This window comes from Pseudochaenichthys georgianus, chromosome 7 (assembly GCF_902827115.2).
Source record: "Pseudochaenichthys georgianus chromosome 7, fPseGeo1.2, whole genome shotgun sequence".
Taxonomy (NCBI): domain Eukaryota; kingdom Metazoa; phylum Chordata; class Actinopteri; order Perciformes; family Channichthyidae; genus Pseudochaenichthys; species Pseudochaenichthys georgianus.
In genome coordinates this window covers 4,837,820-4,865,532 of record NC_047509.1, presented here as the reverse complement: position 1 = coordinate 4,865,532, position 27,713 = coordinate 4,837,820, and the positions used below count along the sequence as shown (strand labels likewise).

The 27,713-nt window shown below is 41.8% G+C and overlaps 3 protein-coding genes across 3 annotated transcripts in view; 2 read left to right on the top strand and 1 right to left on the bottom strand.

The window, feature by feature from the left end:
• ada (adenosine deaminase) overlaps positions 1-27,713 on the top strand; it is a 333,413-nt gene that overhangs the window by 100,412 nt on the left and 205,288 nt on the right. The window lies entirely within an intron of this gene.
• On the top strand, positions 196-5,159 carry fitm2 (fat storage inducing transmembrane protein 2). The gene is made up of 2 exons (XM_034087106.1): positions 196-517; positions 3,094-5,159. Exons 1-2 carry the CDS (start codon positions 345-347, stop codon positions 3,701-3,703), a joined length of 783 nt encoding a protein of 260 aa, XP_033942997.1. The 5' UTR covers positions 196-344; the 3' UTR covers positions 3,704-5,159.
• Positions 4,879-26,417, bottom strand: gdap1l1 (ganglioside induced differentiation associated protein 1-like 1). Its single transcript, XM_034087105.1, has 6 exons — positions 25,959-26,417; positions 19,818-20,010; positions 14,640-14,813; positions 12,728-12,822; positions 9,590-9,704; positions 4,879-8,588 (listed from the first exon to the last, which is right to left on the bottom strand). Exons 1-6 carry the CDS (start codon positions 26,136-26,138, stop codon positions 8,245-8,247), a joined length of 1,101 nt encoding a protein of 366 aa, XP_033942996.1. The 5' UTR covers positions 26,139-26,417; the 3' UTR covers positions 4,879-8,244.

The window sequence follows — 27,713 nt, the reverse complement described above, 5'->3', positions numbered from 1 at the left end:
GACTTTAATAAAATATAAACAGAAAAACGTATTTTTTTAGATTGAAATACACAGAGGAAAAGTGGGATTTTACCATAATGTTTAGACCAAGGTACTGCTACTTTTCCTCAAGTAGATTATCTGAGTACTTTTTCCTTATCTATTTATTTATTAATCTAAAATAAAATAAAATAGACACGTAAATAAGTGGTGTGATACCCTTTTATGAACAGCAGGCGGCGCTATGCACCAGAATTCATCTGCGCATACAAAAACTAAGAGAAGAAGAAGAACGCCCGACCGGAACAGCTGATTGGTTGAAGTGCAGTGACGTCAGAGTGTCTCCTCTTGTCAGTGGAGTCAACATGGCGGCGGTGGATGTCATTGTGGACAACTTGGTGACTCTCTGGAGGATCCCGTCCATCAGACAGAACTTCCACTGGATCTTTTTACTCATCTCGGTGGTGGGCTCGGTTCTGAAGGAGCTGGAGCTCGTCCCGCAGACATACTTCAGCAGCACCAGAAACGCCCTGAATGTGTGAGTGGAGCTGTTGTTATGCTAGCTGAGGGTTAGCTGGCAGAACTGTGTTTTTTGCTTTATTTTATTTATTTATTCAAGAACAGATATGCAGATCATATATGTTGTATACAAAAGGGGGAAACAATATACAATTATATTAAATAAATAAATGTAAACATTAGACGAATACAGTTTCATATTTCAGATTACATTCTTTTTTAAATACACAATTAGTTTTTTTTTCTTAATTAATAATGTTAATAATAGTGATACTATATTATTTACATGTTTGGTTAAACTGTTCAGAATTGGTTTTGGAGTCAGTCCATCTCTTTGTGTTTTTTATGCTTTTTTACATTTTAATGTATTGTATTATTATTATTATTATTATTATTATTATTTGTATTTATTCAAGGTAACATATATGCACATCATATATGTTTTATACAAAAACAGTTAACATAACGGGTCGACATATAACATTATTACATGGTTTATAGTTGAATACTCTATTCTGATTGGTCAATTCAGAGCACGTGACACGTTGTTAATCCAGAACAGACAGACCGCTGTCAAGCACCTATTAACCGTTGTTAAGGATGCTCACATCTACACAAAGAAGTCCGTTCGATTGAACTGTATACAGTTTGGCTTCGCGTCGGGATCCTGATCCGCCTGCCTGGGGTTCTTTTACCCATAATGACCGCCTGGCTGCACATTATCCCTTACATAAAGTACAGTAACAGTACAATACAGTTTGATATTTCCGATTAAATATTAGTTAAATACACAACTAGTTTTGACTGCCTTTTTATTCATTATAATATTGGTACTATATTGTTTTAATATTTGGTAAAACTGATCAAAATGTGGTTTTACTAACCTGCACCAGACTGAGACATGTCACTGGCCTAAGACTTGTAAACACCTGAGCTCTGTTAAGTGCCCCGTAAACATTCATCTGTTTGCATCTTGCAATTTATTTATCTATCTATCATATTCCATTTCAGAGTATATAGACTTTGCTTGCACCTTTTCTATTTGGGTACTATAAAAGCGCTATATAAATCCAATTTATTATTATTGTTATTATTTCTTTGTATTTACTTGCACATCTTACAACATTCTCTTGCACTCTTTTATTTCTCTTCTGTTATTTCTTTGACTATTTGTATTGGTTTAATTTGTTGTATGTCATATATACATATTCATGAAGGAGCCTGGGACTTAAGTTCTTCAAAAAAAGCCTTGCATCTTGAATTGAAAAGTGGAGAAAGCTCAGTGATCTAGTTGTGTTAGAAATGAAGCAACGCTGCAGTGATGTGAGTCAAAGGGTAAACTGTGGATTAGTGACTAACACTGTGCTGATGAATGGCTCCCTTTATTGGGCAAAGTTGAACAGTTCCAGAGATTAATATAAAGAAGGCACATTCTTCAGTAAAGCCAAGTCAAGGGCATTGTTGTGCCTCTACGCCTTTTTGACCAAAAGAGCCATTTTGCCCCCTTTTCCAACAATTTGTTTTGTCTGAAGCCGCAAAACATATTTGATAGCTTATAAAGTTGTATTTATTGTTACATCATAGAAAACAACTACAGTTTTTTTGCACTTATTATTTATTACATTATAAAACTGTTAACTTCTAATAATAAACAAAGAACTCTTATAAGGAGAATTAAAAAAAATACAGGCCTACTTTAAAATAGATCCACACAGCCCTTGGGGAGTCCTCTGCACATTTGAATTTTAAGCCAGCATCGTTTGCTGTGAAAGCAGATAACTCTGTCCACGCAGAATTAAACCCCTGTGTTCCTCCGGTACTTTTCTTTTCTTTGATTTATCCATCGTTCGCTCATCGAGCCGGGGTCAGGTTATTCGCCTGCAAGAAAAGGCGCTCGCGCGGGACCGGAGCAGGATGTGACGCATATTTGAGTTGACCTAATTAAAACTGTTTTGTTTTTTATTTATGTGTCACAGTATCACCTCAAAATACAAGACACGAAACATTTTCAACCGTGCAACAACATTTGAATAGTCCTACAAATATCTTTATTTAATTTCCTTCTTATTTATGTCTAAGCTCAAGGGAGCCAGAGCAGAGGGCTTAAAGGGAGCCGCGGGTTGCCGACCCCTGCTCTACACGGTGGAGATTGTGAAATAATCATTAGTTAATTATTTCCTTTAATACTTTTGGGGTTCAAATGGAGAGATGAATAAAACATTTAGTTAAAATACTTAATTTGTCCCTCAAGGCACAAAGAGTATTGTAAGTATTATGTATGTTAAGTCTTAGATCTATGTCTATCTCCAAAAGAGCTTTTTTAAATTCATATGCACAGTAAAATAATGAGAAACTAAGAAAAGTTAAAATATATCATATTTCTATAATATGTATTCGTGGGAGAAAATAGCAAAAACTAAATGTAGAAGGAGAAATTATAAATATGTACAGTATTTACATTTGGGGGTTTAAGAGTGAGATCATCTAACAGTACAGTATGAATAACTCAAAACCCCTACGATACTCACATGAAATGCTAATAGCTGTTAGCTTCTATTACTGCAATTGAACTGATGTGCCCTTTTCCTCTTGCAGGTATTTTGTCAAAGTGTCGTGGGGATGGACGCTGCTCCTGCTGACTCCCTTCCTCCTCCTCTCCAACTCCTCCTTCAGCCGGAGCGTCTCCTTCCTCTGCCGCCGGCTGCTGTCTCTCGCCGTGGCAACAGCCGTGTGGTACGCCTTCACCGAGACCTTCTTCTACATCGAGGACGCCACCGGTTCGTGTTACGAAACCGACGCGTTGGATGTCGTCAACAAGGAGTTCGTGTCCAAAGCCAGCTGCAGGCGGGCCGGCTTCCTCTGGGACGGCTACGACATATCGGGACACTCCTTCATCCTGGCCTACTCCGCTCTCTTCATCGTGGAGGAAACGGCGCCCATGGCCTCCCTGAGGACCGCCAAGCTCTCCGCTCTCCCCAGGGTGGTCCTCAACCTGCTGTACGTGGCTTTGAATCTGATCGTCATCGTCTGGGTGTGGATGTTCGCCTGCACGTCTGTTTACTTCCATGACCCGTCCCACAAGTTGCTGGGCACCATATGTGGCCTGATCGCATGGTATCTGACATATCGTGTTTGGTATCTGAAGCCTTTCTCCCCAGGCCTCCCCCCTCAGCGCCACCCTAAAGAACGGAAACAGCACGCCTAATACGCCGCTGTCGTATTTTCCCGTGCAACATCTAATATTGCAGCCGTCCTCCAAACAACACACTACAGTTAATGTTATCTGTCTCCAGGTCCAAGCCGGCCATTCCATTTAAAGCTATTTTTAAGTTATTCCCTCCTCACACAGAAAGGTCGTTTCGTACAGGATGGAGTTTGGCAGCTGCTGTTCCCAAAATGACTCGTGGTAATTTGAGATAAGAGCAAGACGCTGCACTGCTGCTTCACCAGCGCTTGTCCCCCAGTGTGTTGCCTTATGTTTTACTCGTGGATGAGTATTTGCAGTTCAATGTCCGAGTGGGAACACTTGACAATGTTTACATCTCCAGTTGTATAGCAAATGTATTTAATGTAAAGAACATATACATTGTGTTTACTAGAACTACCTTCAGAACAAATTAGATCAGAAACTGTAACTGCAGTGTGCCTAAATTATCTACCGACTCAAACAAGCTGCTAAATACTGTTTTGTTTGGAGTCAACATCAATGTGTGTCAACAATATGTTTTGCTCGGAGAATGTAGAGCTTGAATAGAATATAAAGAAATGTTTTTAATTTGTCGTCTTACATAGACTACAGTTGTAGGCAAATGATTACTAGTGTGCTTTGAAGGTTGAGGCAGGAAATATCTAAGTATTTCAAATGTTATCCCTCACCATTTTCCTCACATCCTCGAATGTTGTGTTTAGTCCAGGAAGTAATGTAAAACCTTAAGATATACCATTTTAAAATCACATAGGACAAAGAACAACAATTAAATCCTCACCGTTTTAAACCTGGAACCAGAGATAGTTTGGCTTTTCAGCTTGAAAAGTAATTATCAAAAGAGTTGCAGATACATTTTCTGTTGATGGACGAACTAGTGTTGGCGTCGTCGTCATATCTTTTGTCGACAACAGCACGGAAAGACCAAAATACCCTCTAGCAAGTATTGCCAGAAGCTGATATATCTTACTTCTTTGTGCCATTGAGCTCCATATAAGTCAAACAAACTTTCTAGTCCCACATACATTATCCTGTTGCCATGGATACTCGCTATATTACCAAATCTGTATTAAACTAGGTCTGAAAATAGTACCCATGACATGCATTATTAACTCGCTACAGTATCACGCTGCCAGGGAATTACTGTTATCTCAAAAACTGAAGGTTTGTATTTCTTTTTAAAGATTTATGGTCTAATAACAAAACCCCAAATGCTAAGGAAATATAAAGTGTTACAAGATGTTTAGTCTTGTTTTGGTCTTTTCATGAGTTGTTGACAACAAGGAGGATATCAAAGATAGCGCCAGCCCTTTCCTGTTAGGATGATTTAGGGAAACTTAGCAGTATTTTTTAGAAAGTAAAAGACCACGATGTGCGCCGTGTTGAATCCACAGCGCTCTGCAGTGCAGCAGCACGGTGTGTTTTGAGATGAAATAAAAACCAGGATTTGTGTGTATTCCATTTTCATTATTTATTTGTCATTGATGGCAACTGAATAAATTAAGGCTTATGAACAGACATCATAAAAAGCACCATAAATAAATGCATATATATAAATATAAAAAATAAAAAAATACTATTGTGAAATATAACGGCCACAAATCACAACTAGGATTTCTCCACTTGAACTCTTTGTGTGTTCAAAGATCCCGCCCCTCAGGTGGCAGTGAAGTCAAAAAAGGTGTTTGCAGGATTTCAAAGGCGCTCAATGATTGGCTGGTTTTGACATTTGTTGACGCCATCTGCTGCGTGTTGATTAACGAAATGAGTGAGTGTTTGAGCATCAACATGAATAACAATTAAGCTTAAACAGGAAATGGTATTTTACATTTTACTTTCCTCTTGCTTACTTCACAATTTGACAATGTCTGATATATATATTTTTCTATATCTCCTCTTTTATTCCATTTACATCACTGCTGCTCATGCAAGAACAGTTTAAAACCAAATAACATCCCCGTTTCCTTCAAAGCACATCTCAAACATCTTCTTTCCAGACAGTGTATTCTATATGGCTATACTGCACCCTCCAAACATGAAACTGAACACAACAGCTTCCCCACCTCTTAATTCTTCTATATATTTAGATTTATCATCAGCAGTGACGCAGCACGAGGCGCCGCTATTAAAGGAGCATTGATCTTCTTTGGTTTGTTTTCTGCTGCTAGTCACCCCTTGCAGAGACGAGTGTCGAGCAGGAGAAAACAGGGAGCATCCTAACTGAAACATTATGACCTTCATTATCCAAGGCTTTGTATGTACAGAAATAAACGCTTTACTGTGTGTAGTAACTGCAAATAATTCCTGTATAAACCAGCGATAAAACCAAAAGCAGCTTACAACTCACATCACGAGTTAAACCTAAAGAGTACTGGGTTCAGGAGCAGCATTGTGACATGTTAAACCCTGGAGGTCTGACTATGAGGAAAGCAGAGAGGCTCCAAGTAAGGGTGAACAGAGTTAGAGAACTGCATCAACAAACAAGAAGACAGCTGGCAAGGCTTTTTCGTTGTCCTTGTCATACTCAGACGAGTCAGCTTTTCCTCCCCTGTTCCCCTTATTTAACCTTTGAGCTCATTACATATTCAGTGCGGTAAAATAAACAAGACAATGTATAATTAAAAATATCTATCTGTAAAAACAATCTTGCATCTGTCAGGAGGAGTCAGCGACAAACAGCAGTTCAATCCAGTGATTTCTCTCTTTGCTCAGTATTGCTGAGGGACCGTCTCCAACACACCGAACAGTGCAGGTGATTCAAAGGTTACAACTAGCAGGAGAACATTTAATAATCCGTGGTTTAGATGTTCGGTAGTGATCATAAATTCTGCCTCCGGGGCAGTGTCCACCCATCACGAAACGCTTACACAATATGAAAGTCACCCATGCAATTAAATACACATCCTAAACCTAATGCGACACCATTGTGCCAGAGACGCAGAATTTACAATTTGACTACCAGTTCAGCCAAAGTGTAACTTTTCAAACACCCACACATCTGTGTAACTTCTGAACCCCTGCTCAAACAGAGTGACAGTGAACCAGTGTGTGTGTGTGTGTGTGTGTGTGTGTGTGTGTGTGTGTGTGTGTGTGTGTGTGTGTGTGTGTGTGTGTGTGTGTGTGTGTGTGTGTGTGTGTGTGAGAGATCTGTGGTGCACTAAATACACTGACTGAGTGTGTGTCTGTGTTTTATTGTGTGTAGTGTTTACAGTTAAAGGAATAGTTTGACCTTTAGGGAAATGCACTTCAATGACATTCTTGCCAAGAGTTAGATGAGAAGATTCTTATGTCTGTGTTAAATATGATGCAGCAGAAGCGTGCTAGCTTTGCTTGAAGACTGAAAACAGGGCTGTGAGCATCATTGAAATGTTAAACTGGGCTGACTGGCTCTTGTTCCAGTGTTTATGCTAAACTGGCTTCGCTAACTAGCTTTTAGCAACATTGAACTGTTGGGGTAAACTGACTGTGGCTGTTACTTCTTGTTCCAGTGTTTATGCTAAACTGGCTTCGCTAACTAGCTGTTAGCAACATTGAACTGTTGGGGTAAACTGACTGTGGCTGTTACTTCTTGTTCCAGTGTTTATGCTAAGCTAACCAGACTTCGCTAACTAGCTGTTAGCAACATTGAACTGTTGGGGTAAACTGACTGTGGCTGTTACTTCTTGTTCCAGTGTTTATGCTAAACTGGCTTCGCTAACTAGCTGTTAGCAACATTGAACTGTTGGGGTAAACTGACTGTGGCTGTTACTTCTTGTTCCAGTGTTTATGCTAAACTGGCTTCGCTAACTAGCTGTTAGCAACATTGAACTGTTGGGGTAAACTGACTGTGGCTGTTACTTCTTGTTCCAGTGGTTATGCTAAGCTAACCAGACTTTGCTAACTGGCTTTGAGCATCATTTAAACATTTGGGGCAAACTGGTAGCGGCTGTTCGTTCCAGTCTTTATGCTAAGCTAAGCTAAACTGGCTTTTACTTCATATTCAACAAACAGACATGAGAGTGTTGTCAGTCTCAACATCGAAGCCTCGAGAAGAAAGTAAATACCAAAAATGTCAAACTACTCCCTAAAAATGCGCCTCCTTTCTTCTTCTGGCAGTTTCTGGCAGCAAAGCACTTATCTGAAAGTTTGTCATGTGACATTTTCCTGCGGTTTTCCTGGCTAAACCTCAGGCTGATGGAGAAGTGAAGAGCAGGTATGATAAATTACTAGTGGCATGCGAAGGTCAGTTGGTGTTTCTGTGTTTAACATTTTGTCTGGGTTTCTTGATACGTTTTTAAGTATGAGAAGACTCCAACTAAAGTCAAACAAGGACTTGCCGGCCGCAAGTTGCCCAGAAATCAAACTCGAAGAAGGCCTTGATTACCAGAAAATGTGCTGTCAAGAATTTCTTATTATGGAATGTTTTAATATTCTTTGTTCACCCAGGTAAGTAATAGTGTTCTCTATATAGATTCAATATGTTTCCTGCAGTCATAAAACATTACAGAAAGTTGAAACATCACACAAATACACAGACATTTAACACAACAAGAAGGCATTCACTACATGTATTTCTTTTTTAAATACCAGTAGGCAAAGTAGCCCATGCCTCCCAGCGAGCCCATGAGAAAAGAGGCGCCGAAGAATGACGGCGGCTTCTTTTTTACCATCCGGAAGGCGTTGGGTAGGACCGCCGACAGCAGGGTCGTGTGGATGTCGCCCAAGACCTTGCGGAAAGCGTAGCGTTTTTGCACACGCACAAAAAAGGACTGCAGGTTGGGTCGGCTGCCGTCCTCCCAATATTTCTTAGAAAGTCCCAAGAACTTGAGCCTGTGCAACAAGGCTCCGAGCCAGACGTCAGCTAGTGTAAAGTCAGGTCCACATAGCCACAACTCACACGTTTGACCTACAAGAGAATGAGAGACTCTTTAAAGGTCCCCTATTATGCTGTCATTCATCAATATATTACAGGTGTCAGATATATACAAAACATGTCTCTGAAGTGTTTGGCTCCAAACACCAGACAGATCATTGCAGCATTACCCATAATCCCCTCTGTTTCAGCCCTGTTTCCAAAGTGCTGATTCTCTGTCTGTTGCTTTAGATGAAAATAAGGAGCCCCTCCCCACGCCCCTCTGAGAGAGATTTGGTTTAAAGAACTGGGAGGAGATTCAGGCGATAAGGTGGGGGGGGGGTTACCTTACCCGTGGTTGCTGATTGGCTAATGGTTACACAAGCCAAAAAATCGTTATGACATCATAAAGTGGTCAAAATCTGATCAGCTAATTTTCAGACAGGGTTTTATAGAAATGGATCAGGACAAAAAGAGAGAGAATCTTTGTTCCTGAAACTTTCAGAGTCTCTTTCCACAGAGGGGACACATGTTGATGTAGAAGAGACATGAAGAAGAGGGGACACATGTTGATGTAGAAGAGACATGAAGAAGAGGGGACACATGTTGATGTAGAAGAGACATGGAGAAGAGGGGACACATGTTGATGTAGAAGAGACATGGAGAAGAGGGGACACATGTTGATGTAGAAGAGACATGAAGAAGAGGGGACACATATTGATGTAGAAGAGACATGAAGAAGAGGGGACACATGTTGATGTAGAAGAGACATGAAGCAGAGGGGACACATGTTGATGTAGAAGAGACATGGAGAAGAGGGGACACATGTTGATGTAGAAGAGACATGGAGAAGAGGGGACACATGTTGATGTAGAAGAGACATGAAGAAGAGGGGACACATGTTGATGTAGAAGAGACATGAAGAAGAGGGGACACATGTTGATGTAGAAGAGACATGAAGAAGTGGATTTTGCATAATCGGTGACCTTTAAAGAAACCATATTTGAAAGATCTGGTAAGTGTTTGGTGACATTGAGAAGATGAATGGGACATACCTTGATACTCTAGTTTTCCTTTCTCCAGCTCAGCCTCCACTTGATCTAGAACCATGGCTAACTCCCCCAGAATTTTTTTCAGGGAGTTCACATTATCGTGGTCCAAGATTGTTGCCTGACAATCATTAAAAAACAATTAAATATGCAGAAGAAAAAGAACAAAGAACTAATATCCTTCCTTATTTATACATGTTCCAGTCCCACTGTGTTTTCCCATGCTAGCCCTTTCTGCACATGTTCCACATGTCTTCAGCTGCATTGCGCCGAGAAGGTAAAGCAACAATGACGGTGGGAAAAAAAGTAAAAGTAAACAACTCGTCAAAATGAAAACTTCGAGAAAAAAAACAGTCTGTATTCAGCATTATCATTTAATTTATATTCTACTGTTGGGTGTTGTTGAAGATTTGGGAACCACTTTACAATAAGACTACCCTTATAAAGGATTCATAATTAGGTTATGAATTAGGTTGTAAACACTTTACTAATCATTAAGAACCATTTATAAACCAGTTCTAACATAGTTTTCAAACTAACCAAGGACAAAACTGAAAACCATGGGAGACCGAGCCTTCTGCTCCGCTGCTCCGAGACTGTGGAATGCCCTCCCAAGCCAGCTGAGGACACCACAGACTATGGAGGCTTTAAAGAAAGGCCTAAAAACGCATCTTTTTAGAATAGCCTTTAACTAGATTTTTAACTAGATTTTTAAATCCCCCACATTATGCCATGCGGGCATGAATGTCACAGCTTTTATTATGTTGTTTTAATTGTTTTTCTATTGTTGTTTTGTTTCACCCTTTTTAATTTTTAATTTTGTAGCACTTTGAGTTTTGTTTACGCAAATGAAAAGTGCGCTTATAAATAAAATATATTATTATTATTATTAAACATTACATTACATGTCACTTGTTAGACGCTTTTATCCAAAGCGACTTACACACTCAATACTGTGGGCGATCTCCACAGGAGCCATTTGGGGTGAAGTGGATCCCTCTGATCCGATCACCGACGCACTACCCCACTGCGCCACACGCCTCCTCAACACATCAACACAGGCTCACTATTTGGCAAGATGACTAAGCCTTATATTGGCTACTTAGCAAGAATCAACTCGGTGAACAACAGACACCAAGGATGCTGGCTGATGAAGGAGACGAAGTAAGCTAAGTAGCCAATATAAGGCTTAGCAGTACAGATACATGTGGGCTCACTATTTGGCAAGCAACCGGTCACAGTCGCCCTGTTTATCTCATGTCTTATAAAAGCTTATTAATGATTTATAAAGTTCACAACCTAATTAATAAATGAATTACAAACTATTCGTAAACCCTGTCTAAGGGTAGCGTAGCGGCCAAAATCATATAGAACTAAAACAGAGGATTAACTTCAAACAATACAGCCGCTGAGGCACTAGTGAGCGGATCGTACGCAGGGCAAAGATCATCCAAATCCAGAGGTTTCCTATATCTCTCTTCCTTAAGCCTTTCCTATGGCTGTCCTTGTTCTTATTGTAAAGTGGTACCAAGATTTCTTATTATTAACTAAAGTATTTGACAACGTTCAGTCGGTTGAGTCCCAGTATTGAATCAAAGAATTTTCTTAAGTGGATCTCTGCTGCTTTTGGGGGTTTTCCATTCCTGCAGTGTGTTATAGGTTTATGTGCATGTAAATGGTCTGCAAAGGCTAAAATCACAAAGTTTCTCTCCCCCCCCCCCCCCCCCCCCCCCTCCCCCCCTTCCTCAAACGCCTTGATTGGACTCTTTTGAATACTGTTTACATCACTGTCTTACACTTGCACTTCTATTGGCTAGCTCTCCAACACATTGTACGTGATAGGCTAAGGGGCGGGACATCTCTAAGCGTTTGACCAATCACAACAGAGCCTCCCAACTAACCAATCAGAGCTCTGGTTTCAGACAGAGGGCGAAAAGAGGTGCTGCAGCACAGGCAGTATGAGAATAATAAAGAGCTTTTGAACATTAAAGCATGGAGACACGTCACAGTGGAGGCACTACATACGAATATGAACCAGAATAGGGCCCCTTTAAGATATATCAACAAACTGCTATTCCTGTCGCTGCATCTCTTGTGTGGCTAAAAAAAACATTTGTTATGAAACACTGATCTCTGCTACATCGATTCAAACCCTCACATTTATGTAACACGGGGGAAACAGCTGTTCTAAACAACTTCAGCTCGCCTGCATTATTTTCTCCAGGGAATATGAGCTGCATTTCGGTCAAAGGTGCAGCGTTACAGACATTTCCATGTTCAGCTCTTCCGTGGCGTCATGAAAGGAAAAGACTGATGGCTGTTTATGATCAAATGTCCTTCAGCGACAGAAGGCAATACCTCCTTCATTAGATTTCTGTTGGACTATATTGTTCAAGTCTTGGTATGGGGTAAATAAGTAAATAAATATTATGTTTTTTTTATTCAGTTTAATAACAATACAGGTAGTATTTATTTTATTAACCTAAGAAGAAATATATTTTTAAATTAAGATGTTTTTCAGTTAATGAATGGACTTCAATATGTTAGGGGGTTTTAAAAGGATATTTGTTTGTGTAGATCAGGGGTGTCAAACTCAATGTCATCGCAGGCCACATCAGCATTATGGTTGCACTCAAAGGGCCAGTTGTAACTATATAAAATATACATATATATAATATATAAAATAATGTGTTATATAATATTACATTATTGCCTCTGAATTGGATTATTATCGGATAGGATAATGACTTGGTAATTAACTACGTCTGAAAGCAAATAATTGCAAGTCTATTCAGTGCGCATGTCACAAAACGAGATGCATTGTGGGACATGTAGTTTATGGGCAACCTGATATAATAAACGTATTACATTCTTTGCAAGCTCTTGCGGGGCCACATAAAATGAAGTCGTGGGCCGGATGTGGCCCCCGGGCCTTGAGTTTGACACCCCTGGTGTAGATTAAGAACTAACTTCCCTAAAATGGTGACAATGCTATTTCCCAGTTGAAGTATAGACACCTTTAAAAGGTTATGAAATGGTTAGTTAATAATTATGGAATTCAGTCTCCTGGGTGTTGCATCAATAAAGAGGAAAAGCATCAAATTAAAGTTCGGGAAATGGCATCGCTGAACACATGAAACTCACCATGAGCTTCTTCTGCTTGGAGAGGTACGGTTCTGTCAGCTGTGGCTCCTCGTGGTCCAACTTCATTAACTCCGTCGCAGCGTTAGTCAAGTGTCCTGAGCACGCACATGCACACACACACACACACACACACACACACACACACACACACACACACACACACACACACACACACACACACACACACACACACACACACACACACACACACCACAGAGTCTCTTGATACATGATTTTGACAACAATGATACTTAAAGTCGACACAGCAGAACACTTAGAGATCATCCTCACTATTTGTACATGCAGTCATCAGGAAGTGTTCTCTTACATTTTCGCTATCATGTATACGATGAGATATTTATTTCCTACCAGTGTTTTCTGGCATTTCCTGCTTTCTAAGGAACATTTAGGCAGCAATCTATGGTGGAAATGTGTAATCTATGTACAGGAAAACAAGAATACTAAGACACAACACACTCCTGTAGAAACACATGCATGTGCTCCGAATATTAAAGATGTGTGAACAGGCAGAAGGACACACTGTCACAACCCGTCCCTCTGCATCGCTGCACAGCACGAGTCCGTGAACACTGTGAGCCGTTACAGGCCGATACACCTGACGGGATTCAGCTTCTATCGTTGTCCAGTCTGTTCTCCACTGAGAGGTCAGGCAATCACTAGTTTTACATAGTGGATCTTTTTAAGAATAAAGTTTTTTGGATGGAGTAACCCTCACGAGTAAAGCAGTCGAACAGTTCCTGCCTGATGAGAGTCCAGTCCCTGTTAGGCTGTTGGGTTTGTTTTTTATTAAAAGCTGACGAAGCTTTGAGATTTAGAAGCTTTGGTGATCGAGAAAAGGTCTTTTAACGGTTGTATTCCCAACTTAAAGAATCAGGTATAGTTTAAGCAGTCAGTGCCACAAGGCTCTTCATCTTCAAGCCATCGTCAGAAGACGACACAGATACAAATTACAATGAATACAGGGAAATAAATAAGGGCAAGGACCTCATCCACAATACAGATAAGGTTTGAGAGTTATCTAGTACTTATAGATGTAAGCATTTATTCTGATAAGATGAAGCTATAGCCAGCAGTTGGTTAGCCTAGCTCAAAGGCTGAACACAGGGGAAACCAGAAGGCATGGCTCCGTCCAAGGGTCCTTGCACCATCATCTTGCGTCTTTGTAGCTCATAAATTAATTATTAAACTTGTCTAATCTTTTAAAAACGAAAGTGTTTGAGACTACAATAGAGAATATCCGAGTTTGTTCGGAAGTCCAAGGAAATGAAAACTGAATAAATAAATAATTTAGGTAGCACAGCATTAGCACTTTTAAGCTAATATACTCGCAGGATGCTTGTTGTTCTGAATTTGTTTTATTCTGGTTGATTGCACTTATGTTCAGTTACTTTTGGATGAAGTGTCGGCTGAAATAAATGTAATTGTTCTTGGCAAGCTGACCCTGGTTTTACTTAAATTGTCTCATTATTTAATTTGTTCTTATATCACTGGAATTGGTTTTATCCATTTCATTACAATATCTTTTTTTTTTTTTGATATACTTTATAATCCCCGTGGGGAAATGGTTTCTCTGCATTTGACCCATCCTAGTGTTAGGAGCAGTGGGCAGCCATTTTGCAGTGTAGGGAATGGTGCCTTGCTCAGGGACACCTCGGTAGCACTTGGTCTTGCCGGGACCTGAACTGGTGACCTTCCAGTTACCAAGCCAAGTCCCTATCGACTTCGCCACCACCGCCCTGCTCCATTACATTGGATTTAAAACTTTATTTCTCAGTTTTTATGTTGATTTTTATTTGTGTGACCCACGTTTTTATGCAAGCATAACATCACATACGCTCTTCTTGTAAATAACACAGAAGTGTAAACAATACGGTGAGCTGGCTTCACTTACTACGTATTTCTGCGGTGGCGTACTTTGGGATCATAGAGTCGGTGGTGAGCTCTGGATGGAGGATGCAGCCGTGTGTGTAAGCGTCCATGGGCAGTTCGTCCAGCAGCTGACGGTAGTGCTGCACCCGCTCGTGGAGAGGCGAGTCTGCATCAGGAACCAGCTGAGCCACCGTCTCTGCAGCGAGACAAAAAAATCAGACAGAAATATTCAGAACCTTATCATGGCTCTTCTAAGGCAAACACAAGCACTGACAATCATGATTAAGGTGTGAAGAGAAACCATAACGTCTTATTTCAGATGACCTGTACAATTTTCATAAACGTTTCTGAACGCCTGAGGTTTCTAAGCAACTGTTTTCAGCGTGCTCTAACATCACAGCACGGTCACCTGGTAACAGATGTCCCTTTTCACAAAGCTTGACATTTAAAGAAACTAAAGATGTCTGGAGGAACTTCTCCTGGAGAATAACAAGCTGAGAAGAGATAAGTAAAACAGATCTAAACTAAAAACACTGAGATGAAATGCAAGCACAATCCAGGTGAAGAAAAACACCGTATGTTCAATAACACGAGGCAGCAGGTTAATTCAATTAAGCTAAACTATTGACATGGTCCTTTCTATATACCTGCTGTGGCTCAGGTTACGGAACAGTTTGAAATGAACCACTTAGCCTACTTACCACTCGGACTAAGTATCTGTCTCTCTGCTGTATTGGTATTGTTCTAACCTTGTTAGTCTGAATGCGTCATGATGGGGAAATGCACCTGGAAGCACCCACTGTCGCAGGAAGTGTCCTTATTGTAAGATACAATTGACATTTACATTTTACCTATGCGTCACTTGTACTATCTTAAAGGGCCCATGTCATGCTTTTCCCGTTGTTACCGGTCCCCTTGTGTTATGAAGGTTTTTCTGCATGTGAACGGTCTGCAGAGTCAAAACCCCTCAAAGTACACCCTGTAGCGAGTACAACTCTAACACCTCCCCAGAACGCCTCGTTGGAGATTTCTCATGGTCCATTGTTTACTTCCTGGGTACTCTGACGTGTGAACACCCAGAGGCCGCACCCTCTGCCAGCCTTTCACGAAACAAAGCTTCCCAAACCTTTCAGCGTTTCATGCCGGATATGTACAGCGTAGGGCACTGAAGAACGATGCTGTTCCTACTTTGTTTGGACCAGCGGGAGATTCGGGTACACAACCTGTAAGTATTCATTGTTGTTTGTGTATTTATGATGTTTAAAACAAACACGGTATCTACCACGACTGTTTCAATGGGTAAACGTTTTTCGGGCTACTACGTTGGGATCGTGGAGAAATGCTCTCAGCAGACCCATTCTCACAGCGTTATAAAAAAATGTCTTACTCAATATCAAGCCACACTTGTTGTTTTCACTTCGGCTGTGAGTGTTTGTGTGCCCAGGATGAGTTTCGCTTGTTCTCGCTGTATCGCCGACACGGAAGCCTGTCCGCTCCTCGCAGCAACGAGCCTCGCAACGTCCCGACCAATCAGAGCACAGTGGGCTCACAGGGAGGGGGGGGCAGGAGCTCCAACAAGCCGTTTAGGACAGAGAGTGAATACACATACTTTACAGAGATGCTGTTAGAAACATGTGAGTTTGGAAAATTGCACAATATAAATCTATTCTAGTCGACCTCAACACTGGAATTATGATCAGTGGAAATGGCCATGCCACGGGACCTTTAAGGTTGTTTTTTTGTATTTCTTAGAAATATTGTTGTTTCCATTGCCGACAACTAGTCTGTGGATATTGTGCATAACAATAAAGCCTTTGAATCTTTCAAACTTAAATCAAGAAACTTTGGAGGTGTGTAGCCCCAACATTTACCCCTAGTCTGATTTGGAGTCATTTAACCTTACACGGTCGTAAAGAGCAAAATGAAGGCCCAATTTAAAGATGGGCGAAGTTCGAGTGAGAAAGCCATAATTAGGCCGGGCGAGAAGACGTAGACTTTAAGCCTCAGGGCAGAAAAAGCTAAAACCACTCCTTGTGTTTTACTGTCCTAATTCTTGTGTTATCACTCGTGTTATCGCTGCTGTTCAACGTAATGACCTGCCGCTGTCACATCGTCACCAGGATGAATCAGGTGAGCGGAGCAGAGGGAGCTTCCTATCTCTGCAGGGTCACAGCCAGCGTATCTCAGGTGCGGCAACCCGCAGGCAGTCAGCTGGCTGCTTGAGCATTCTCCTGTCGAGAGACGAGCTCCGAGGGGTGGAGCTGCACCTGGCGGGGCTCCAGAAGCTGAGTAATCAGGACCTGCATGCTGACCGGGGCAGCATGCAGGTCCTCGCCCTCTGGGGGGGGGGGTCTGCTGCAGCACGAAGGTATAAATATCACATCAGCAACTAAGAGCCATGTAAAGAGCAACTTAGTGTTCAAACTGTCTGCACATTACAGAGAGTAAGAGACACGTTCACACAGCGAGGGCCCTCTGTCGCGTCTTAACAGCTCTGTGAAGTAGTTTGAGTTGGCAGTGAGCTGTGCCGATAATAGAGTCTGTTTTCTGAGACATCTGCACTCTCCAGGCCAGCTTCAGGCCATGGTGCCAGCGTTCATTAGGGACACACACGCAGAGGGACAACACGACTTATCCGGTTTTAAAACATTTGGTGGATTCAACAGATCAAAAAAACGAAATCACCGTATTGGAGCACGACTTTCATCAAGCGTGTTCCAAAAGAAATGAATGCAATTACCTGCATGCTGCCCACTATCAAAGAGCTATGACTGTGTCTGAATGAAAACAAGACATCAAACACCGGGGTCAGTTTCTGCCTCGGAGCCTTTCATTGCAGACGAATCAGTGAACCAGATCTTCTGAGCCGTCGAGCATCGCTGCTCCGAACGAGTGACCACTAACGAAGAGAAGGAGACCTCCACTAATCCGACTTCCCTCAGGCTGCTACTGGTGTGAGGCTTGGAGGACAGTTACATAACGTCTCCACTGATGAAGCTATACCCACAGAGTATGCATCCTTTCTCTGATGCACAACTCACATACTGACACATCTTTATTTATTTCATGTTTTTGTATTAATTGCTGATTATTAAATGGTCTCTCCTGTGTGTATCCGTCTCTCAGTTTCTCTACAATGTCATCCAATCAAAGCAGAGGATTTCATCTCGGTGGAATTGCTGGAAAGACACTGTTTCAACAACACACCGAGTCTCACGGCATAGTACACACTGACACACACACTGACGCACACACTGACACACACTGCACAAAGACGACAGATGGCCTCGCATTAATGGCCTCCAATTGTCTTTGTTACTCCGGCTCCACAATCTGGCTCGATGCTGCCTAATCTTTCTCTGTATGCAACAGACTAACCAGATAACTGCCCCGATAATCACATTTGTGTCACTTGGTGTGTGGACAATTAATCCATGGTACGTTAATTTTACAAATGCCCCACTAAAACCATGGCTTGTTAGAGGCAGGCGAGGCAACACTGTCCTGCTCGTGCCTCGATGTTCTTGGTCATGGATACAGTGGGTTCTGAATGTCAGACAGAAGCAGATAAAGCAGAGATTTTTTATTTTCCGGTCTGATGATGAGCTGAAACAGTCTCTGTCTGACTTTTGATGTTTGAAGCTGACTAGAAGAATTCTGTAAATCCTACAAAAGCATTTCATAGCTTCACACACACACAATGCTAAAACACTTAAAGGTGGGGTAGGTCATTTTGGAGAAACCAGCTCGAGTGCGCTAGAATTTGAAAATACACAGCCGGAAAAAATCTGCCACTTCCTCACAGAGCCCCTCCTCCAACACACGGACGCGCACATGACCAATGAGGGCACGAGGTAAGTTTGTGCCCCGATGGAAGGCTGACAGGCAGGTAGGCCATCCAGTTACTTTAGCTGGCTCAGATGATTGGTCGTGCTTTTTACAGCGCCACGGCTTCCACAGACGAGGTTTTTGTATTTTTTGTCAAAGCACTTCAGATATTCATTGCTATCGGGATGTGAAGAGCATTCCATGGAATATAACAACACGTGCATCTCGAGCCGGTTTCTCAAACGTACCTACCCCACCTTTAAGCTAAAGCTGCAGCTATGATCTATGTGCAGTCGAAGATAGATCTTGTTTTACAGTGCAGTGAAAGGATCAGTAAGTTTGACAAGGTAAGGCCATCATTTTCATTCTTATATAACCCTGTTAGCTATACAGTTCATAATAGTTCATTTTAGTTTGTTTGCCGACTTAAACGTCTACTAATGATATGCTAATTGGCCATGGAAGAACATTCAGTTTCTACTGCAGGTAGAAAGACAGTGTTTCAGACATAATGATAACAGCTCATGTTATGGCACATTTCCACTGCAGCGGGGTAGCCCCGTTTAAGCGTCCCTAAGCGTCCTCGCTCAGGCCTCGGGCTGCCTCGCTGGCCGGCCGAGGCCGTGGCGCATTTCCATTACAGTTTAGGACCTGGGGTAGCAGCGCAGTGTAGGCGGGCGATCGGCTTTGTTGTTCCGTCGCGCTCCCGCTGGATTTTATCGTCCCCAATGAGATGTAGGAACGTCGTCACCTCCTCGGTCGACCGCGGAGTGCTTTTCTGTGACGTTGCCATTTTTGTAGCTCCTCCGTTTACAAAATGCTGCAAGCTTGCTTCTAGATATATATGCGACGCTAGGGATGATCTCGCGCGCGATCTTCTGACGATTCTCTCTGACCAATCAGCAGTCGAGAGTGTTGCCGTCACTAGTTCAGCCCTGGCCTGATAGAACCACGATTTTATGGGGCCGGAAAAGAGGGAAAAAGAACCCGCTAGCCGGTGCTACGCTATATGGAAAGGCCACCAAAAAGTGGCCTGGCCGCTTGAGGACGATTAAGGACGCTTAGACGGGGCTACCCGCTGCAGTGGAAATGCGCCATTAGAGCAGAAACACACACTTTGATCCATTCCTTACGCTGTGTTCTTGTTATGCTTATAAGAAAAATAAAGACATAGCCTTCTTACTCTTTCCGTGCAGAGTATTGCTTTTACTAAAGCCCAAGGTACACAACTTCAGCAAGTATAGAAATCGAAAGTGTGTCAGACCTGCCTTTACTTGTTCTCGTCGTTCATTTAAAATCAAATCGTGAAGTTAACACACGAAAGAGCAACAGCACCACGAGACGGATCAACCACAGTGTGACGGCACCGTACCTCCCACAAAGGTCTTCTCCAGATAGTCTATAATCTGGTTGTAGTCACTGATGATGGTTTCGCCGTGGAGGAAGACGGGCACCTCCTCCCCGAGGTTCAGCCTCATGAACCACGGCTCCTTGTGCTCCTGCAGCGGCAAACTCACATCCCTCTCCTCGCAGACCAGACCCTTCTCATTGATCACAAGACGCACCTGCAATCACACACACACACACACACACACACACACACACACACACACACACACACACACACACACACACACACACACACACACACACACACACACACACACACACACACACACACATGATGAGTAGGAGACAAGAGGCATTAAAGGGGACCTATTCTGCTCATTTCCAGTGTGCTGCAGCACCTCCTTTCACCCTCTGTCTGAAACCAGAGCCCAGTCTGCTCTGATTGGTTAGCTGGCCGGCTCTGTCCCGCCCCTCAGCATCACGTATAATGTGTTGTAGCCAATAGATGCGCGAGTGTTACATAGTGATGTCACTGTTGGAGTGTGTGGGAGAGAAACTCCCTCTTGAGACAAAAAAGCTACACCACAGAAAAGGGTCAACGTAAAATAGGGCCTCTTTCAAAGCTGTTTGTAGTGTGTGTTTTTTTCAAGGTGTCAAACTGAAAAACCGGTGTAAAGAAAGTTAGTCTGCGCTCGAAACACACCACGTCTTTTTACAGACATCTCGCGGCTGACATTTTGACACTTTGAAAACACAATCCAGATGGTGAAACGCAAACACCAAAAGCCTGATGATCCATTTCATCTCAATCAAAAACATTGCACAACTAATATATATGTTCTGTTGTTTGAGAAGAGTTATTGCAGCAATACCAAAGCAGGGCCACTCAGCTGTTCGCTCACAACGTAGAGAAGTCTGTGTTGAACAGAGTAAACGTTAGGCTTCTCAGTCTGCGGTCTGGGGGAATAATGAGAACCATTAGAGTGGAAACATTTTGAGCAGAAACATCCAGGATGCGTTCCCCGGTGGGAGGAAGGGTAAGTCAAGGTCTACGGAGAGCTATCAGCGGGGATAGGATTAATGAAAGGAGATGACACTCGAGCTGTAAAGCGATACGTTCGGCCACTTAGGAAGACAACCGAATGGGACCGTTGCAGAACATGACCACACACACGGTGTAATGAAATAATACTGAATGATTTAGTAACACAAGCACAGTGATTACAGCAGGAACACAAAGCAGGAGCAAAGTAGGAAACGACTTCCTGCAGCGTGACGCTTTATCTTCAGGTCCCAGACTAACACTGCCGAGGTCTCCCACACTGCTGATTTGTTATGTAATAGATTATTATTAGTCACGCTTGAGTAGTGATGCCAAGTAGCTCAGCCGCCCGAGGCCAAAAGAAACTCCTCTTACCGAACAATATACAGACACGCAAGCTCTGCATGGTAATACTACGTCTCAGAGTGGTGGAAAGTAGTCGTACTCTACTGAAATGCAGTTTGTAAGATACTTGTACTTCACTTGAGTATTTTCATTTCTCTTCACTTGATGCCTCTCCTACATGTTTATGTTTTTTACTGGTTTTAATGTATGTGTGATTAATGTTGTGTCCTTGTGCTAAATGTTGATTTCTTCAGCTTGATCAAATAAAATCAGTACATTCATTTTAAAAATCACATACAGTATCTCCACCTTTTCGAGCTGCAATATGAAATTAATGAATGCATTAATAATTGTTCTCTAATAATATTATTGTTGACTTTTCCTTTTTGTACTTTAACTATATTTTGTTCCTGATACATTTTGACTTTGCTTAAGTCCCATTTGAATGCAGAACTTGCACATGCACCAAAGTGTTTTGGCACTGTCGTGTTGCTACTTTTCCGACAGGCCATCGCTGGCTAAAGTCTTTTTTAAATGGCTGACCAGATAATTGCTAGCGTCGTGACAAACCGCCCTTTACACGGACACAAAGCTGTGGCAAAGTGTGTTCCAGCCTCACAGAAGGTGTGTGTGAGGTCGAACCTGCAGGCTTTCAGGGTTTCTGTTCCTCTATTGATCTGTGAAGCTGGATGTGATGTTTCTCCACGGTCTCTATCTTTGTCCGGTGTGATCACAATACATCACTCGCGTGAGGTGGATGCAAATACAGCCTGGCGCACTTCAGACCACAGGAGCACAGAGGCAGGGGCAGTTTGTGGTGAAGCGTTAGAAACACCGAGGAGGAGGAAGAAAGTGTCGTGCAGGAGAACTTCAACGGCCCAGTTTCCCTCTGCGACTTGCTGAGGCAAACACAGATGTGTAAGTAATCCCTCTGTAAGTCTGATATTGTCCTTACAGGGTTGTTGTAGAAGTCAATGCCATTCAGTCAGTCTCGTGGTCTTTACTTTAAAGGAGCCCTTCTTTGGGGTTTTCTGCAGTCTGCAAAGGCTAACATCTCAAAGTCCACTAGTCACACCCCCACATGTATTGGCGAGCGCTCCAACCAATTGTACACGATAAGCTTTTTGAACATTAAAGCATGTGAGCATAAAATACAAATATGAACCTGAAAATCAGCATCATATAAATATTCTCTTAAAGCTGTATTTTTAGAGAAAGGAAAAGTCGCACAAGATTGACTTAATATAATGTTTTTTAAATCGTTCCAGGTGCTGCAGAGTTACTTAGACCAATGGCGTTGCAAGCATTACTTTAAGGCCCAAAATATTCAGTTGTACTCTGGTTGAGTGGACAGCCATGACCTCTTAATCTCATAAAAGCAATCCAGAAAAAGCCATTTAAAGCACGCACCAGCTTGCAGAGCAACACATGTCACACACCATTGTTTTAATACAGAGAATCAGACTTTGAAGGTCAAGACTTTACTGTTTCCCTCTGCTGCGTGACCACCTCCACAAACAGCAACCCACCCTTCAGCGGCTGTCAGCCAGCAATGGAGACTTTAAGTGACGTACTAACACGAGACTGAACATGTGTGGTGATGGTGGCAAGATTATTTAACCAATCCAAGTGCTACTGATCACTTTGTCGTTGTAACGAGCTGAATCGAATGAATGCGTCCTTTGGTCAATAAAATGTAGAAAGTGGTTGCGATTGAATGTTTTCCTTAAAGCCGAGGGCGGGTCGTGAAAGTGCTCGTTTTGTCTGATAAGTCCAAACCCAGAAGACACGTTGGACACAGTTCAAACAAGCAACTTGAAAAGCTGTACGCAGAAAAGGCTTGTTGTTTTTGATAAACAACAAGTTATCATTTACCAAAAGCAGATTAACAAACTAAGCCATTACGCACTAATCTCTTCAGCTCATGAATAAATCATAAGAGAGGGATTTATCAATCAATCAATGTTTATTTATATAGCCCAATATCACACATGTTACACTTGTCTCAGTGGTCTTCACAGTGTGTACAGAATATCAGTATGACAACACGACACCCTCTGTCCTTAGACCCTCTGTCCTTAGACCCTCTGTCCTTAGACCCTCACATCGTACAAGGAAACACTTCCAAAGAAAACCCAGTTTAAAGGGAACATGGGAGAAACCTCAGGGAGAGCAGCAGAGGAGGGATCCCTCTCCCAGGACGGACAGACGTGCAATAGATGCCGTGTGTAAATTGAAAAGATAATACATTTGCAACATAGGTACTCCAGATGTTTGGAGATGCATGTGTGTATAATAGGAAGATGAATCCACGAGGATATCCATCCAGGACCGATGATCGATGTGTGTGTCAACATCAGGCACAGATGGAGGTCAATGAACAAGAGATGCAGCACCAACTGTCATTTCATAACGGTGAATGTGCACTTTCTTTCAAAGGGTGCTGCAGGTATTTAGTACAGCGCGAGCAGACATGTGTGGCACTTACCAACACGGAGCAGCACCTGAAGTTAAGGTACCTTTATCAAACATGATCCAGCTGACCTGTGTCTGATCACCAGGGCTACAACTAGTTTGTTGTGTTGTGTATTATTGATTTATCTGCTTATTATTTTCTCTATTAATAGTTTAGTCTATGTAGTGTGTGAGAAATGACAACTTCCCAGAGCCCACAGTGACCTTTTTAAACGGTTTGTTTTATTTGACAAAGTCCAAAACGGGAACAAAGCCTATTTATATTAGTTTGAAGCGCAAAAGACAAACAAGAAATCCTCATTTGCAAGAGACGGAACCTATACTCTGTATTTCTGCATACAAAATGTAACTATTGCGATAATGAATTTGATGGATACTGGTTTACAAAACTACGGTGACGTATACCCGTGTTTGTTGTTGCTGTATTTTTTCTACAGTCTCAAAGTGAAATGACAAAGATGTTTAGTTTCTATTAGCAACTGCTGGAGTGGAGAAGTGCCCGCTTGTGAACATGATAATGAAATAAAAATGCTGAATGAGAAAAAGCATTGACTTTTTGAAGACATTACACGGGACCCGATGTCGGGTCTTCGGCACTAAACCCTCAAATGTCATGTATGATATCTTTAAATCCTACAACCCCAGTTTGAGTTCACTGTTTGGAAGTCTGTTCTCTGCTCAGGCTGGTCTCATATCCTGTTTGAAGCTATTCCACTGGAATGTAATGTGTGCATATCCAACAATATCAATCCATATGTATTCTCGTGACGGTACCAGGAAGTGTAAAGAGCAACACGGTCTGCAATTGGAGGAGATCATGGTGGATGATCGGGTTGATGCACGGGTCCAAAAACACCACTATGTGTCCCGTGTGAAACCAGAACTCGGTTATATCTCACATGGCCGAGTGACGTCACTTCCGTAGTTATTTAAAGTTCCTAAACCTCACCAATTTATTTCGCTGCCTAAACCAAGCCTGAATGACAAGTCGTTTCCTGTCGAGGCGGAAGATTATTTAGAAAACTCGTAACTCGCGTAATTTGACAGGTGTGGCTAGACATTTTTAGGAGAACACCAGACATGGGAATATATTTTAGTTTGAGTTATATAAGGATTAGGGATGCACGATAATTATCGGCCCGGTATTAGGAATTATGACGTCATCCCGATAAACCCGATACCAGTATTAATAGCCCCAAATATAATGTATAATGTATAATATAATATAATAAATATAAATACAAAATAATAATATAATAATATATTTAATTTATATAGTGCTTCTCATCTGCCAAGACAAATCTCGAAGTGCTCGAAGTGACATCAGCGACTTTGGCTCTCTATTAGACCCTTTCTCTCTGGTTAATATCATGTCTCTCAAACTCCACATCCAATCAGAAACATGCATTGTATTCCAGGAAGAATATTTGGTATGTCACCTGTCCTGCAGTATGACAGAAATACCAGGATATCCTTGTGCACCCGGTCACATTTTGCAGTATTTGCGTGCATGCTTTTCTGAACCCACACATTTTTGGGCATCAGATATATGAGCAATAGGTCAAAGTTCAATACGCCATGTTTGGACGAAGTGGTGTACTCAATGTATGCATAATGCATGCCACAGTAGATGCTTTACTACTATCCATGATAGTAGAGGTACTTTACGTTACTGAATTGTATATGTAAAATAGGTGGACATTCCTATTTAATATATATATCCTATGCTGCTTGTGAATTAAAGCCCTGTGGATAATAATGCTTTCGTTGTTTTGAATAGACCACACGCTGTAATATGAAAGTCTGCTACACTAACCAAAGGTAGACCCAACTAAGCCCTTAAATAACAACACATATGGTTGGGATGCAGAGGGGGGAGATGGCCTTTAGTTTGTTTTGCACATCATTTGAATCAATTATTTAGGATGTCATGTGTCAGAGCACCTATGGGTAGTAGCCACATTCACCAGCTCCGAGGAGACACATCTTCAACGTGTCTTTGGAGCTGATGAGATATACGAGGGGTGGTTCACGCAGGGGTTAATAAACATAATATCGATCACTTATTCTGCTATGTGGAGGAGATGAGCCCTCATGCTGCAGCGCTTTTCCCAAACGGGAGATCTGCCCAGCTGCATGGTCACGCTCATATTCCGGAGGGGTGTGCAGGAATACACATGCACAGGAAAACATGTCTGGATCATAACAAGTACACACAAGGAGCTGCAAGCTGGAGCATCATGCAACGGGACGTGGATCCACCTCCATTGTCATGCACAGCTCTCCCTCCTCTCCCCTTACCTTTTGGGAGGTGAAAGACTGCGTCCAGTGGTACAAAACGAGCCTGTCTTTGTTGAAGGGTTTGGGCTCTGCCGTCGGTTCCTCGCTCTCCTCCCCGTCTGTGGTTTTGTCGTCTTCGTCCATGGCTGAAATGGGCCACCAGCTACAGTTGGTGGGGGTAACATGGTTGGAAGACGCCATGACAGAGCGTTTTGTGCGTGTGGAGAGAGGAGAGGAGCGAGGAGGAGGAGGAGGAGGAGGGAGAGAAGAGGAGAGAGAGAGAGAGAGAGAGAGAGAGAGAGAGAGAAACAGAGAGAGAAAGAGAGGGAGGATTTCAGCCGCTCAGCATCGTCTGTTCACGCAACAGCAGCACCGCCAGGTTCGGACGGCTCCGGTGCTGAGACCGCCGGCACTTCGAAATGAATATAGACCCAAATCATTAAAAAAAAATGCATATGCAAATAGCTTCTGACACGAGCATGCTGCTGCACCAACATTAAATCAATGTGTAACCGTGTGACATCACATGATGCACACACATGCGCGGTGCATCTCACCGAGGCTTCGGTGGAAGGTCAGGTTGCTCTCTGAAAGGACATGCAGGCTAGCAGAAGACTACAGGGTCACATCGTTTAACAAGTCACGCGACAACTGGAGAAAAATAACAAAATAGCAAAAGTGTGAGCATAATTTCTGTGATGAAAGTAGCCTACTTTTAATCATAACCTACTTGTACCTGCTTCATTCTTCTGAATTAAAATATAAAGCAGGACGAATAGCTCCACCTCCACCAGTCAGAAACATGCAATAAAATGTTCTTTATAAATAATAGTAACATACAACATTTTGACAATGTAAGTATTAATACCTGCTAAAAGCCGTTTATAAGGGATTCTTAGAAGAACCAATACATTTATATATTTTTTTAAAGTAACGTTTTTTACGTGTGCAAGTTTGACTGACTATACAAAAAAATAGCAATAAATGTAAAAACAAGTTATAATTTCTTCCTATTTATGTATTAAATTAAAAGATATGATGCAGTTACATGTATTCCCCAGCAGGGGGAGTAAAAAGATTGAAATAGCCTAACATTTCTGATACATCCCATAATACAAACATTAAGTCATACTGTTGGTACATTTAATAAGGTTGCAATGTAAAATGGAAATAAACCATTATTAATTGACATATTGGCAGTAAGTTGTATATTTTGCAATTAGGCTCATGCAATTACCCAGCAATAATAATACAATAATAATAAATCTGACTGATTATGAAAATATATTGATTTATTCAGATTCTATAATTAAACAATTATATAAATCACACAATAGGTCAATAATGACATAGGGCTGAACCATGAGTAAATCTATATATTTTCATAATCATATATATATGTAACCCTTGAATACAGGGTTAAAATAATGTTTTAATAACAGACGAACAGGCTGTAATTTCATAATGTAGAAATATTATTATAAGATCTATGAGACCAGGCAGGGAAATCAATGTGAAATGACAGAGATCTATACTTTCACTGAGCCCTTTCGTCAAGCTTAATAGCCTATTAGAGAATAATTACTGCATTAACTGTAGGGAAAATGTAAAGAGAGCTGAGTCCTGAATGGCATGTATACTTCAGCCCCGAGGTGGCAAGACTCTGGCATAGCTCCTTGCAGGCAGCAGAGTAAGGATTGGGTTGTATTTTTGGAAGGGTGTGTGTGTGTGGATTGGTCGCCTTGTTAGGTCTGCTGAAATATTTCCCAACAGCAG